Below are 14,444 nucleotides of genomic sequence, written 5' to 3'. Positions count from 1 at the left end.
TCAACATGCCCTACCGCGGTAAGACGGTAGAGTCAAAATCTCTACCTTCGGCAAAATTTATACCTTATATTGAATATACCGTTTATATCGCCCAGCCCTAATGACGCGTCTTTAATTCTCAAATTATGAAACTCCAAAGAGCTGATCTATATGGTGATTCAGAATAATAGTACGTTATTGTTTCAGGTGAACTGTTGTCTCCTGCTTCTCTGGATGTCATGGACGAAGTGACTGTTGCTGAGGAGGCCGGGGCTTCATCCTCATCAGTTGGGGTAGAACCAGATGACCCCTTGCCTCAGCCGACGCCGATCCCATTGGTAGAAAGCATCGATGAGACCCTCGTGCCTGATATCATTGCAGGTACTACCTGGATCCTCACAGTGATGGCCCATCAGTTATCATTTTGCACTTTTGATGAGATGAAAGCGTGTAAATAATCAAAGATTTGTTTTTTTTTGTTTTTTTGTCTTATGTCAAGATTGTTATCAAACATTTTTCCCAATTATTGTGCAAATGACAAATCACTTGCTGGTATCATTTACTTGTGAATTTGCTTCGTAATATTGAAGCTATTTTCATTATCCGATATCCGAAGGTGCTCCACCTCTGTCGTCCTTGGAAAAAGATAAAGACATGGACTTTGACTTGCTACAAGACCTGATGGATGTTGACATTGATCCTTTAGATATTGATTTGGAAAAAGATCCGCTTGCTGCAAAAGTGTTTAAGGTATGTTTTTTTTTTTTTTTTTTTTTTCGAAAATTTACTTTGTTTCATGTTTTCTCTTATTTCCATCTCTAAAATGCATTTCATGTGTTAACTATCAACATATGACTCTCTGAAGAAATATTTGAAAATTAGTGCTTATCAGCCAAAAGACAAATACCCCAAAAGAATAGAGCCTTGCCGCTGTCACAGAGTCAATGACAATCACTCATGTCATCACCAAAGTGATGCAATATGAAGGAAAAATATGCCTGAAACGTTAAGCAAAACATGTAATTCAAACTATTGTAAACGACGCCCCAGAAGTGTTAACAGATGTGGTCAGACTTCTGTTCAATGAGCAGTAATGGATAAAAATGGTTGATTGAAGTGTTTTTGCTTGTTCTTTTGTTTTTGGGATGCCACTACAGAAGGCTACCAATGATTGCTCAGAGAAAAAAGTGTGAGAACCATAGGCCGGGAATTTTAATTTTTCTTGACATCAAAAAGTAACCTGTTGCGCTTTGCAAAAAAACACAATAATTTCTAAGTGAATTTGTTCCCCGAAACCTTAACATTCACCATGTGTAATTTTTTTGAACCTTTTTCTTGTCTCGTTTTTTGTCCTTTTTATGTATGTTTACAGCCAATAAGCAGCACATGGTATGACTATTGGGGTTCAGAATATGGCACGTACTATGGCACAACACCATACATTGGAGGGGTTGGTATCCCAGTGTCCAAACCACCAGTTGCTGTTGAGAAGCCTGGGTCACAGGGGCTTTCAGTCTCAGTTTCACAGGGTGAGGAGATGGAACTGTCATTTTTGCTGCTGTGATGAATTTTTGGTATTTTTTTTTGGCATCTGTTATTTTGACCACTCTTGTCTGTTTTTCTTCAGCACTGGATGCTCGATTAGAGGTGGGCTTGGAGCAGCAGGCTGAACTGATGCTAAAAATGATGGCAACTTTACAAGCCGACTCGATTCTACAGGCTCTTACGTCAAGCTCCTCCACGGGTAACCAGAGTGACACATTCAGTATAAAGAAAATGACCAAACCACAGCAACTACAGTTTCACCAAAATACCAGCAATAGTCTAGAGCCCAGGGACCTCCTTTATCAAACGTGCGTATGCACAGAGGTTTGTGCAAATGACGATCCATTTGGAAGTTTAGGCACAGCTCTGACCATGCATTCACCAAAAAAAAAAAAAAAAAAAAAAAAACCTTAATAGAAGCGTGAAATAACAGATACAAGGCTGATAAAGACATGACCGATAAGCCAAATTGAAACAAGGGGTTCCCAAACATTTCCTGTTATATATTAATTGCAGCCAAATTTCAATGAAAGCAACATCATATAACAAATTCAGATAAGTGAATAGTTTCAATCGATGCACAAGGGGTGGTGGTTTTGCGGTGTGGCTTACGGATGTTTCAGCAACATGTCTTTGTTGTAGCGTACAAACATGACGTGAGCAATCGATGATGTCTCATTGCTGCGACTGTATATGGTCAATTGGAGGCATTTCTCAATGCAAATGAGGCGAGACGTGCGTGACAGTGGCAGTTTAGAGCAGGTGGGATTTATTAATACACTACTTGCTGGTGTGCGTATGACAGGCAGGTGTCTGCACATTTGATAAATATGGATTTTTCTGTACTTGCACACTCTAAATTTCAGTTGTACGTAGGACTGTAGAACCTTTTCTATGGTCCCCATGTCTTATTTGTATCCTGCAGTTAGTTTGACTGTCTATATTCATATAAGATTTGCTATAATTAATACTTTGTTTTATTCTAATCTCCAGTTTGCCAGCCTACCAATGGCACAGATGACTCTCTGTTGAGGGCTCTACATGGAGGAGGCTCTCCTCCCGGCAGCACCCTCATAGTCCAACCATCTTCCATTCCCATGCTGAGTACTTGCTTCAACAAGCTTTTCTCCATGCTGCAAGTCCACCATGTGCAGGTTCGCACTTTTTGGTGACTCAGTAACACGATGTGTTGATTGATTATTTATTATACTGATTATAATCCCTCAATTTAGATACTGATGTCTATACAGTATATTGTGTTGCAAACCACACACATGGAACCAAAGATTTCAGATCTCGAAGGGGTGTACCAACAATGCTAGGGAAGCAGGCACAACATACACGCACGCACACACACGCACGCACACACACCATATTCCTGTTGTTGCAACAAGACTCACCTAAGAAAGTAACTACATTGGGGTTATAAGTTTTTCTCCTTGTCATGTTTATTGCACTGAATGGGGAGATGCATTATACAGGTGCACAAGATTACATGTCACTCTTTTATTTGTGTCCGGCAATCGATCGTGTGATCTTCAACCTTGCTAACGTTGATCGAAAAGGGGGAATATAAGAATGTTAATTCGGCCTGGTTGTTTTGCTTTAGTTTGCCCCCCCCCCAAAAAAATAAATAAATAAATAAATAAATGATACAACCTCACATATATCCAGATACCAGAACAGAAACAGTCACAAACCAATCAATTTTTAGCGTAATCAAATGGACCATTTTCACAGTGCACACTGTAATGTGCACTGATAAATCGTAAACATTTCTGCTCTCAGTTGGAGTCCTTGCTGCAGTTGTGGATAACACTGAGTCTCAACACAAGTACAAGTGGAAATGACGATATCGGATCAGACATCTTCCTGTTTAACTCCAGTCGAGTACCCACCATTCCACTCAACCAAGGTCAGGACTTCTCTCCATCACCATACTGTATTGCATGGGATTTTGAGCTCTTCTGGCAACGGTGGTTGGAGAGTGATTTAGTGAAATATGTATACGTATTTTTGTTTCTGTACGTCTAGCATCAATTAGCAGTTTTCTCACCGTGCTGGCATGGTACCCCAACGCCTCCTTGAGAACATGGTGTCTGGTGTTGCATTCTCTGACCCTGATGACTAACATGCCCTACCAAGGTCAGTATTTTACTCTTAATCTTATTTAGCATAATAAGGTCACAGATGTTGATTAAAGGGATTATATCTTGATATTAAAGCCCTTCCACTGTTTACTATAGGAATATAATGATTAAATCTTACCTTTGACACCATGACGATGTCAAGGTATTTTGCTGGCTATTTTTCTAACACGGAAGTAACTCCCGGTTCAGTAAACCCCCGCCGCTCCCCGTGTGGTTGCCGTGCCGCTCTTGTCCGAGTCGGCTGCTGCGTGCGCCGCCCACAAAACTTTGGAGGTGGTGTGGAGAACGCTGAGCGGGTCACGAACCGGGGACCTGCTGCTTACAGGGCAAGCACGCTAACCACACATTTTTTTGCATATTATTGCAATCAACAGTGGGTTTTTAAAATTAATGAATTATTAGTTCACCACGAGATGGCACTAGTTATTACACACTAAGCCTTTAAATAACCATTACTGACAAGTGTTTTTTTTAAAAGCACAATTCTCAGAGATGACTTTTGCAGATTAAACTACAGTAGTTTTAAGTACAGAACAGACTTCCACCAAGGTTGTTAACAAAGGTGACAAAATCTCGGAGAGCTGTTTTTTTTTGTTTTTGTTTTTTTTGTTTTTTTTTCCTCATTTAGTCACATCACAGCAAAAAAAAAACTTCTGTCTGTGCTATGAAAACAAGGCAGTAGATGGCAGTGAATTGCCTTGATTCTAAATTCACAAATACACAAAAGACAGATTTATTGATAAAAAAGCAACTAGTTGATTATTTTCATATTTGAAACTTAATATGTAATAATTTGCTACATTTTTGGTTGTCAGTTCTAATTATTTAATCTCTGCTTTCTGATTCACACAAAATTACAAGGTGTTAAGGGCATCGTTCTTTGGGCCTGGGAAATGTTTACATTGTGACTCAGTACCGGTACTTGAATTCCCCTGCATCTGCATTTTGCCTAATATAGAATAAAAAGAACAACACAATAGCCAGAATAGTAATACTAGAGCCATGTCTGCACTTTCAGGCTCCATTAATGGGATGAATGCTCAAGAAAGCACAGCGCATCAAATGGTGTCCGATCCCACGCTGGTTCATGTCTTAGTGCGTTTCCTGTCTGGCACCAACACCAATGGAACGAATCAGCATAGCTCTCAAGTTGGACCCACTGCCACTCAAGCGATGCATGAGTTTTTGAGCCGCTTGCAGGTGCATCTTTCCTCCACTTGTCCACAAATGTTCAGTGAGTTCCTTCTCAAACTCCTGCACATCTTGTCGACTGAAAGGTATGTGGTCATTTCCTAAGGTATGTTATGTGATGCTAAATTGTTGTTGCCTTTTGAGAACTTATATGCCATCTTGAACTTTCAGGGGGCCGTTCCAGTCAGGTCAGGGTCCACTTGATGCACAGGTGAAACTGTTGGAGTTTACTTTAGAGCAAAACTTTGAAGTGGTATCTGTGGTCACAATCTCCTCAGTCATCGAGTCGATCACGTTCCTTGTTCACCATTACATCACCTGCTCTGACAAAATTGTCTCACGCAGTGGCTCTGATAGCTCTGTGGGGGCTCGTGCTTGTTTTGGTGGCCTGTTTGCCAACATCATTCGACCAGGAGATGCAAAGGCTGTCTGTGGTGAAACTACCCGCGACCAGCTCATGTTTGATCTCCTTAAATTGGTTAATGTGCTGGTGCAACTGCCTCTGTCAGGGGACAGAGAGTTCAGTGGTCGGCTTCCAATGGCTGGTGGCGGGGCAGCTGATAGCAGCGTGTCAGATGAAGAGAAAGTTTGCGGAAGCAAGGAAAGTGTAGCTGGAGGAGCAACATCCAGCCAGGGTCCGTCTGCTGGTGTGGCTGATTTGGTACTGGCCAATCAGCAGATAATGAGTCAAATCTTGTCTGCCCTGGGCCAGTGCAACAGCAGTGCCATGGCCATGATAATCGGTAAGATGTACCAACTATGAATTTTCAACCAAAACAGTATTTAACTTTTCTTTTACAGTAACTAGGCTTATTCTCCACTGATCTGACAGTCCTCTTTGCTCTTCAGGAGCCAGTGGTCTCCATCTAACCAAACATGAGAACTTCCACGGGGGCCTGGATGCCATTTCAGTAGGTGACGGCCTCTTCACCATTCTCACCACCCTGAGCAAGAGGGCTACCTCTGTTCAGGTCATGTTGCAGCCCATCCTCACCTACATGGCATGTGGATACATGGGTCGACAGGTGAGCAAATCACTCCTGTGTTTGGTTGAGTTTATCATAGATACATTTGTGTAAAATGTCTATATTACCTACTTTTAGGGGTCTCTTTCTACTTGTCAGCTGTCTGAACCTCTTTTGTGGTTCATTCTGCGCGTGTTGGATACTAGTGAGGCTCTTAAAGCCTTCCATGACATGGGTAAGTACCTGTACTCACTGAACTTGGTTTTCCATGTCTACCTTCTAATCATCATCAATCCCCCAAGTTATTACCATACAGGATCATTCATATAAGTTCTTTGTCCCTAACAAGGTGGTGTACAGTTGATTTGTAACAACATGGTGACCAGCACTAGAGCCATAGTCAACACTGCACGCAGCATGGTATCCACCATTATGAAGTTTTTAGACTCAGGTCCAGGAAAGACATCAGATGGCAACCTCAAATCCCGAGTGATGACGTCAGAGCCAGACAATGCAGAGGGTCTCCACAACTTTGCCCCATTAGGTGCTTAAATACACTTCTGCTAAACATAGTTTCTTGCAACAACATGTAATCAATTTGAAATGATCTGTCTTTTCCCAGGCACAATTACATCCAGTAGCCCAACAGCGCAGCCGGCAGAAGTCCTACTTCAAGCTACGCCACCTCACCGTCGGGCTCGTTCTGCAGCCTGGTCCTACATCTTCCTTCCAGAAGAAGCTTGGTGTGACCTTACTATTCATCTCCCTGCTGCTGTGCTGCTAAAGGAGCTCCACATTCAGCCACATCTTGCTTCTTTAGCTAGTAAGTAGCACACAAAATAATAATTTAAATAGCATGGCACAAAACCATTCAAATCAGCCATTATTTTTTAAAGTGGTCATCTTTTAAAAGTGGGATGAATGGTGCTCCGTAGTGAAAATATTCTTACTAGCAAAAAAAGTGGTGAATAATATTGACTGTATCTTTCTAAATAAAAATGTTCTGCTCTTTTGCTTTTAAGCAACAAATATATTTAGCTGTCCTATTTTCTTCTTACCAATTAGCCTGCCCATCCTCGGTCTCCGTGGAGATCAGTGCTGATGGGGCAAACATGCTGCCACTCTCCACGCCAGTTATCACCAGCGGCCTCACCTACATCAAAATCCAGCTGGTGAAGGCTGAGGTTGCGTCAGCTGTATGTCTAAGGTTGCATCGCCCTCGTGATGCCAACACCCTTGGTCTATCTCAGATCAAACTCTTGGGCCTGACAGCGTTTGGTAACACCTCCTCTGCAACGGTGAACAACCCCTTCTTACCCTCTGAGGACCAGGTCTCTAAAACCAGGTACCAGATTTATTCCCATCAACTAACATGTTATTTTTTTTGTCACACGTGCTTGGTTGTAACCTTCTTCCTTCTTTTTATACAGTATTGGTTGGCTACGCCTTCTTCACCACTGCCTGACCCATGTCAGTGACCTGGAGGCCATGATGGCCAGTGCAGCAGCACCTACAGCTAACCTTCTGCAGACTTGCGCTGCACTGCTCATGTCTCCTTACTGTGGTATGCACTCACCTAACATTGAAGCAGTGTTGGTCAAGATTGGCCTGCAGTCTACACGCATTGGTCTTAAACTCATCGACATTCTGTTGAGAAACTGTGCTGCCTCCGGCACTGACCCAGCCAGTAAGTGATTTTATTTTTGTTTTCTTACTCTGAACTAGGTATGAACCTATATGAATGCCTCTAAAATAATGAATTTAATAATAAAAAGAATATATTTTGTTTTTTGTTTTTTTTGTGTGTTTTTGTTTTGTTTTGTTTTTAAGATTTGAACAGCCCTCTGTTGTTTGGTCGGCTAAATGGCCTCTCCTCAGACTCAACTATAGACATTTTGTACCAGTTGGGTACCACACAGGACTCAGGAACCAAGGACAGGTACATCTAGCACTTGTTTTAAATTAGTCTACCCTTACCGTCTGATTTTGTTGTTTAGCTTTACTGTTAGAATGATGAATGAGAAACTGTTTCCTATCAAGGTGATATCCTCGACAGGCTCTTAAACTGATCGTAAAAAGTGTCTTTATGTTTATCCTTGTCATCCTTTACTGTTGCAGTGCGCCGTTTGTTGCATTTTAAGGCACTTTGACCAAGATCACTTTGAAGGACAGTGGAATGGATTTTTTAATATTGTCCAGACTCATCATAGTGTGCTCTGAACTTTGTCCTTCCAGAATCCAGGCTCTTCTCCAGTGGGTTCATGACTCCTCAAGGGTTGCAGCCTTAAAAATTCCCATGGGTTACACTAGCACCAGTAGTGGCTCCTCTTCTTTGAGGGAGTATGGGCTCCTCATGCCCTCACCGTCCCACCTCCATTGTGTAGCAGCCATCTTGTGGCACAGCTATGAACTGCCTGTTGATTACGACCTCCCAACACTACTAAACCAAGAACTATTTGAGTAAGTCTTTTTTTTTAAATTGTGACTGAGATTCTATTTGTGAGAACAATTTGTCCTATATATTTTTTGAACTACTTAGCTGTGAGTTTGTTCTTTTCATTCATGTGAGGATAAGCGGTTCAGATAATGAATGGATGGATAACGTTCTGCATTGTCTGAAACATGATCAAAATATTAGACAATCTTTAACATTCACTGCCAGCCATTTTAGAAAATTTCAAAATGTTTTAATACCCACACGGTATTATGTTCAATAATTATATATAACCCAAATCTACATAATGACAGAATAAACTCCCTCCTTTCTGCCTTGTCCCATTCTTTTATCATTGACAGTAGAAAAATGTAGGTTGCACAAAATGCAGCCATTACTCCCATGGATGTTTATTTCGTATAAAATGGCGCAATGATGTCATCTACTGGTGGTTCGGCATCAGTAAAGTTGCTTCCAAGTTTGACATTTACAGTGGAGCATAATCAGATTCTCCATCATCTAGCCTCGTTCAAAAAATAGAATTGACAAGTATTGTTGTCAAGGCAGTGAATAAGTTAACGTCTGTAGTTTCATGTGACTCTGTATGTTGAAATTGAAAGTACGGCCCTGTAAAATTTGACAATTATGTTTTGTTATTGCTGACTGTGTTGCCTTTCGCTTCTCTTAGACTCCTGTACAATTGGTCCATGTCTTTGCCTTGTGACATTGTGCTCAAGAAGTCTGTGGACAGCCTCCTATGTTCCATGTGTCACATTCATCCAAGTTACTTCTCGTTGCTCATGTCCTGGATGGATATTGTACCGCTGCCCAACGCCACTCATTCTCAAGCCCAGCAGCGCCGACTTGCCATGACCGATGATGGCAAAAAGCAGCACAATGCTACCACCAACACCACCGCAGGACTTACAGATGACTCAAAGCATGCAAGACCTCCAGTTACTTTAACCGAGTCCCAGCTAACCACCCTTGCAGCTGCCTCACAGTCTCCAGGAGCAATAGATCAACTGCTCGATTCGGGGTTGCCTTCATTGCTTGTTCGCAACCTTGCCCAGTTCTGTGTCTGTCTACTCGCCAGTGCTGACCTGCCCTTGCCTGCTGCTCTGGCTGACAGGCGACATTACCAGTACCAGCCGTGCTCCACGTCCACACATAGTCGTCCGCCGCTTCCCGCCGAGCTAGCTGCTCCAGTTCTGCGCTTCCTCACAGAAGTCGGCAACAGCCATGCCATGAAGGACTGGTTAGGTGGGCTAGAGGTCAACCCTTTGTGGACAGCACTGCTCTTCTTGCTGTGCCACTCCAGTGCAAGTGCCAACGCAGGTTGTCAGCCCATGAGCCAGGCCTCATCTGGAGCGCCGTCTCCATCCCAGCCATACCTCTCAGGCTCACGCTTTTCCCTAGCATCTTCTGGCCAAGCAGGAGGGCTCACCACCCAGCAGAGAACAGCTTTGGAGAATGCCACAGTGGCTTTCTTTCTACAGTGTATCTCATGTCACCCGAACAACCAGCGGCTCATGGCACAGGTTGGTTTATGGTTTCCTCTCTATCATGGGAAGAGATAACAGAACGCATGACACACACAATGCTTATTTTCATTGCTATCTGTTTTTGCCGAAGGTCCTTTGTGAGCTTTTCCAATCAGCACCCCAGCGAAGCAATGTGCCTGTCTCTGGAAGCATTTCTGGCTTCATACGAAGGCTGTTCCTGCAACTCATGTTGGAGGATGAAAAAGTTACAGTTTTCCTACAGTCTCCCTGCCCGGTGGGTAGCTGGTTCTTATTCCCAAGCAGGGGCCAAATGATCCATATCCCTAAAAATCCCAGAGCAGGTCCTTTTGGCCCTTTACGTTTGCATTAATCAAATCATTAACGTATTAGCATCCACCTATCATATGTAAATGCAGCCACTCCACAGCCATTATGCTGGAATGTTTGGAATGTTGGGGTCTTTCCCAAGATAGGGGATCATGTTGCAAACATATTTTGTCTACAGACACATGCCAAATAGAACTTTATCCCAAACTTGTCTGGTTTTGATGGAACATATTGTATGAAAGCGCCATAAGCTCAGGGACAACAAAGACCATTTCTCCTAGGTGACCTGTCCATGCTGATTAGGTATAAAAGGAGCATCCTCAAAAGGCTCCATTTTTTATTTTATTTTTTATATAGATTCAGTCCTACATTTTCTACAAGCTACACATACATACCGGTACATATTATTATACCATACACAGGACACACATAAATAGTAAGGAATATCTTATTTTCAATAAACAAGTTATCAGGAATTAATAACAAACATACCATTTTATTGTTGGGAAAATTTGATATTTCTTGCAGTTTGACTGTAAGAATACAACTGGTTTATTGTGGTCACTCAGCCAAATTCTCACCTTTGCCTGTTCTCAACAATAACAAAGAGACACCTGGGTCCATTTGGGTAGCCTAATTAGCACCTTTGCTCAGCTCAGCTACATTCCAGCATAATGTCTGTGTAGACAGTTACATCCGCATTTACATGTCAACAGTGTATGACCGTTAAGACAACTCCCAACAGCACCCTCAATTCAAAGCGAAGGGCCAAATGGCCCCAGTCCGGCATTTGAAAGGGGATGAAAAAAAATCTTGGGATATTAAGTTAAACATTTAACTGATTGATGCAATGTATGTAGTTGGTTTAAGTTTGAATTAGTTCATTTAAAATGTGATTACTATACTATGAGACTAATTTGTTGCTGCCAGTCAATTTACAATTTTTAATCGTAATAAATTGCATGATTTCCATAGTTAGCTTGCAATTAATCACACGTTTTACAGCTGTTCTAAATGTACACAAAATATTTTCAAATTTTTAATACACTTGTTACCAACATAGGGGATAAATGGTTTCCTCATGCCAGGGTTATATAAATACTGTATTTTTTATTTTTTTGTATTGTACTGTGCATCCCCACCGGATGCAGAGAAATAGTGACAGTCCAATATAACTGAGAACCATGGTTATTATTATTATTATTATTATTATCATTATTAAAGTATGCGTTGAGGAGAAAACAAATCTTTAAACCCCCGAGGTGAAAACAAATCTTTAAACCCCCCAAATACGCTGATAAATCAGTTTCAATGACAGATGGGTTGCCAAAAAAAAAAAGACAAAACACATGGACATTTTCCACAAAAAACGGGTTGCCCCGCCACATAAAAGAAAGGGGAAAATAAACACATAGGTGAATCAGCAGATGCCCAACTGTGTACAAGCATAATTCAATTTGGCTGGTCGAGTTATATGATAAACTTTATATTCTTGCCATAAAACGATGGTACTGCAAGGGAGTTAACCCTCATTCATCTACATGTGTCATCAAAAATAGTCATTGAAATCCTGATCTTATTGACATGAAGCACCACATTCATTTATACTGTCAGACATTTTCAGAATCTGATTAGTTAGTACAACTCAGCTGCCACAATTTTGAACTGATGACCCTCCTCTGTTTCCCAATTTTTGTAATCAGTATAAAGCTACTTTAAAGGGATAGTTCGGATTTTTGGACACAAAACTCTATTTCATCCTCACCTCCAGTGTGTGCGATCAGCACTGACTTACCCCTGACAGCGTTCTGTGACACGAGTTCTGTCCGGTGTTGGTTGAGAGGACAGTAGTAGTCCAGCAAGTTGGCTTGGGTCAGGGAAATAAAACGTTTTCTTCTAAAAACAATTTGTGCTCAAAAGAGTGATACATTGCACATTAATTGCACACTTATTTCGGTGACCCCAGCCAACTTGCTGGACTATTTACCTCTCGTCCAACACCGGACCAGAACTCGTGTCACAGAACGCTGTCAGGGGTAAGTCAGTGATGATCGCACAAACTGGAGGTGAGGATGAAATAGAGATTTGTGTCCAAAAATCCGAACTATCCCTTTAAAGTATAAAGTTACTTTAGGCCAGACATCTTGGCACTACATTTACCTGTCATTGCTTTTCAGAGCTATTCCGTGACATGTGGACTACATTCAGTCATATTCGTCTCCGACCACTTGAGGGAGGTATAACAGTATTCAATGCTGGCAACCTTTATTAGGTTGCATGACATGTTCTAGTTTTATCCCAGTTAACTGCTATTAAGTTTTTTTGTTTTGTTTTTTTTGTCATAAAAGTAGTTCAATTTATTCCTCCTCCTAGAAATAAACAATTTTGATTAACCAAATCCAACCATTTTACCTCCGAGTTGTGTTGCAGTTTCCCTTATGATTTTATCATATTCAATTTTGCTTACTAAAAGAGGCAATTCTAGATAACAAGGTAATCAGTTTAGATATACCAGGTCATGTACTTGTTGAGATGTATGTTTAATCTTTAATAATTCTAAGGTTGCTCATATAAGACAACACACGTATCTCATTGCCAGGTTCAAAGTAAAATGTAATCTTGTTCATAAGAACCTAATTTCAATCTACAAGATAAAAAATATTGTACCTGTATCTTTGTCTGACTTTTCAGTTATATAAAGGACGCATCAATGCTACCAGCCACATGATCCAACATCCAATGTATGGAGCAGGCCACAAGTACCGCACCCTCCATTTACCAATCTCCACCACTCTCGCTGAAGTCTTGGACCGGGTGTCTGGTATGTATCAAGGAGAAAAATGTTGACTTTGCAACCACGTCCAATCTGTCACCTCTGTCAGACAGTTAATAACAGCCAAGAAGTGAAACAACCTTGTAAACACAAGTAACCCTGGAAGAAATTAGCGCAACTGCTGCCAGACCAGCAGTTTAATCACAACTGCACTCGATTCCACAAAATGGTTACTGAACTAAATTAATTGAAAAAGTGGCTTTTTTAAAAGTGGCTTTTAATCTTCTCACTGGCTTTTCTTTTGTAGAGACACTAGCTGTGGCGAATGATTATTCGAAGCACGGCGCAATGTTTTAATTATTGTTTTTAGGGATGGATCAGTTATCAGCTGGGCCGATATTCACCATTTTGACGAATATCAGCATCAGCCATTTTTAAGAATCCTGCAGCCGATAATAGATCTATTTAAAACATGAAAATGAATACCGGCTCCAAATATCGATTATCGGCGTCCTTGACTACTAATAATCGTATCGTATCGGCCCTGAAAAGAAACATATCGGTCTATCACTACTAGGGATGTAACGATAAGGGCAATATCGTGATATTGTGATATTAAAACCTCCACAATATCGTCGTCATGTTAACAATATTAAATAAATAAACAATATTAATAATAAGGAACACATCTGTTAAAAAAAAAAAAGTCAGGTTGATTTCCATTTGTGAAGTTCTAGCACCCTCTAGTGGCTAGATTATTAGTGCAAAAACAAAACAAAAACAACAGTTATGTTTAAAAAATGCACCCAAAAAACTGTTAGGATAACATTTTGGGGAGACACAGTAAAGAAAGCCCAACACTGGTGACTGCCACGTCGCCATGATGCATCTCTAGTGAACACGAGATTGCACGCATCGACGTCACAAATATGCAACACTACCATAGGAGATGGGAGGGGTTGAGGAGTTGGGCACAACTTGAGCCACAACTGCAACAGATGGACCATCGTGTCAAGTCTATTATTATCATCGGCAGATTTCGTTATCTGGTTTATCTGTATGACGTCAATTTGGTCGATAATTGCCAATAATTATCGGCCACCGATATCGTGCATCCCTCCTTACAGGTTTTAGTTCTGCTCACGAGCGCCACATTCCAGAGGAATTGATTTGATTTGCAAGACCCCCGTGGACCTAACTTGAGGAGGGTATTTTGCTCTGAGATGATACGCCAAAGGCGTACAACTAATATGCTATTTAAATTTGGCTCTGCAAAGTAAGCAAACTACTTTAGCGTTGTCTACCAAGCATCAAACAAGTGAAACTACCCAGAGTCCATGTTTATTCATTTTCCCGCCAGTGACTTCTCCAAGTTGGCTCCACACTGAGTTAACTGGATTATTTATTTTTTTGACACTTTAATTAATTTAAATTAATCGCCAGCGTTACTGTTTTAATTTTGACAGCCCTAAAACAGACATAATGCAATTTTTTTTTTTTAAATCCCAATTTCCCCATATAATAATGGAAAATTATTTTTGAATGGATGAGCTGCAGTCCTCCTCTATCCCCTCC

The 14,444-nt window shown here is 41.1% G+C and overlaps 1 protein-coding gene across 3 annotated transcripts in view; it reads left to right on the top strand.

Annotated features, from left to right (window-relative positions):
- Positions 1–14,444, top strand: part of birc6 (baculoviral IAP repeat containing 6) — a 94,795-nt gene that overhangs the window by 38,704 nt on the left and 41,647 nt on the right. For 2 of the 3 annotated variants that reach the window (XM_077494419.1, XM_077494418.1), the window contains exons 37-56: positions 187–360; positions 596–729; positions 1,352–1,508; positions 1,607–1,723; positions 2,518–2,678; positions 3,313–3,439; positions 3,559–3,669; positions 4,693–4,951; positions 5,037–5,608; positions 5,715–5,890; positions 5,969–6,065; positions 6,180–6,374; positions 6,453–6,653; positions 6,896–7,175; positions 7,261–7,517; positions 7,661–7,769; positions 8,066–8,290; positions 8,953–9,805; positions 9,900–10,043; positions 12,788–12,917. In XM_077494419.1, the coding sequence (XP_077350545.1) occupies positions 187–360; positions 596–729; positions 1,352–1,508; positions 1,607–1,723; positions 2,518–2,678; positions 3,313–3,439; positions 3,559–3,669; positions 4,693–4,951; positions 5,037–5,608; positions 5,715–5,890; positions 5,969–6,065; positions 6,180–6,374; positions 6,453–6,653; positions 6,896–7,175; positions 7,261–7,517; positions 7,661–7,769; positions 8,066–8,290; positions 8,953–9,805; positions 9,900–10,043; positions 12,788–12,917 (4,479 nt within the window). Of the gene's footprint in view, positions 1–186; positions 361–595; positions 730–1,351; positions 1,509–1,606; positions 1,724–2,517; positions 2,679–3,312; positions 3,440–3,558; positions 3,670–4,692; positions 4,952–5,036; positions 5,609–5,714; positions 5,891–5,968; positions 6,066–6,179; positions 6,375–6,452; positions 6,654–6,895; positions 7,176–7,260; positions 7,518–7,660; positions 7,770–8,065; positions 8,291–8,952; positions 9,806–9,899; positions 10,044–12,273; positions 12,334–12,787; positions 12,918–14,444 lie in introns of all 3 variants that reach the window. The other variant, XM_077494417.1, reaches the window with a different exon arrangement.

Source organism: Festucalex cinctus, chromosome 14 (genome assembly GCF_051991245.1).
Source record: "Festucalex cinctus isolate MCC-2025b chromosome 14, RoL_Fcin_1.0, whole genome shotgun sequence".
Classification (NCBI taxonomy): Eukaryota; Metazoa; Chordata; class Actinopteri; order Syngnathiformes; family Syngnathidae; genus Festucalex; species Festucalex cinctus.
The sequence above is the reverse complement of the archived record's forward strand: the minus strand, read 5'-3'. Positions and strand labels throughout refer to the sequence as shown.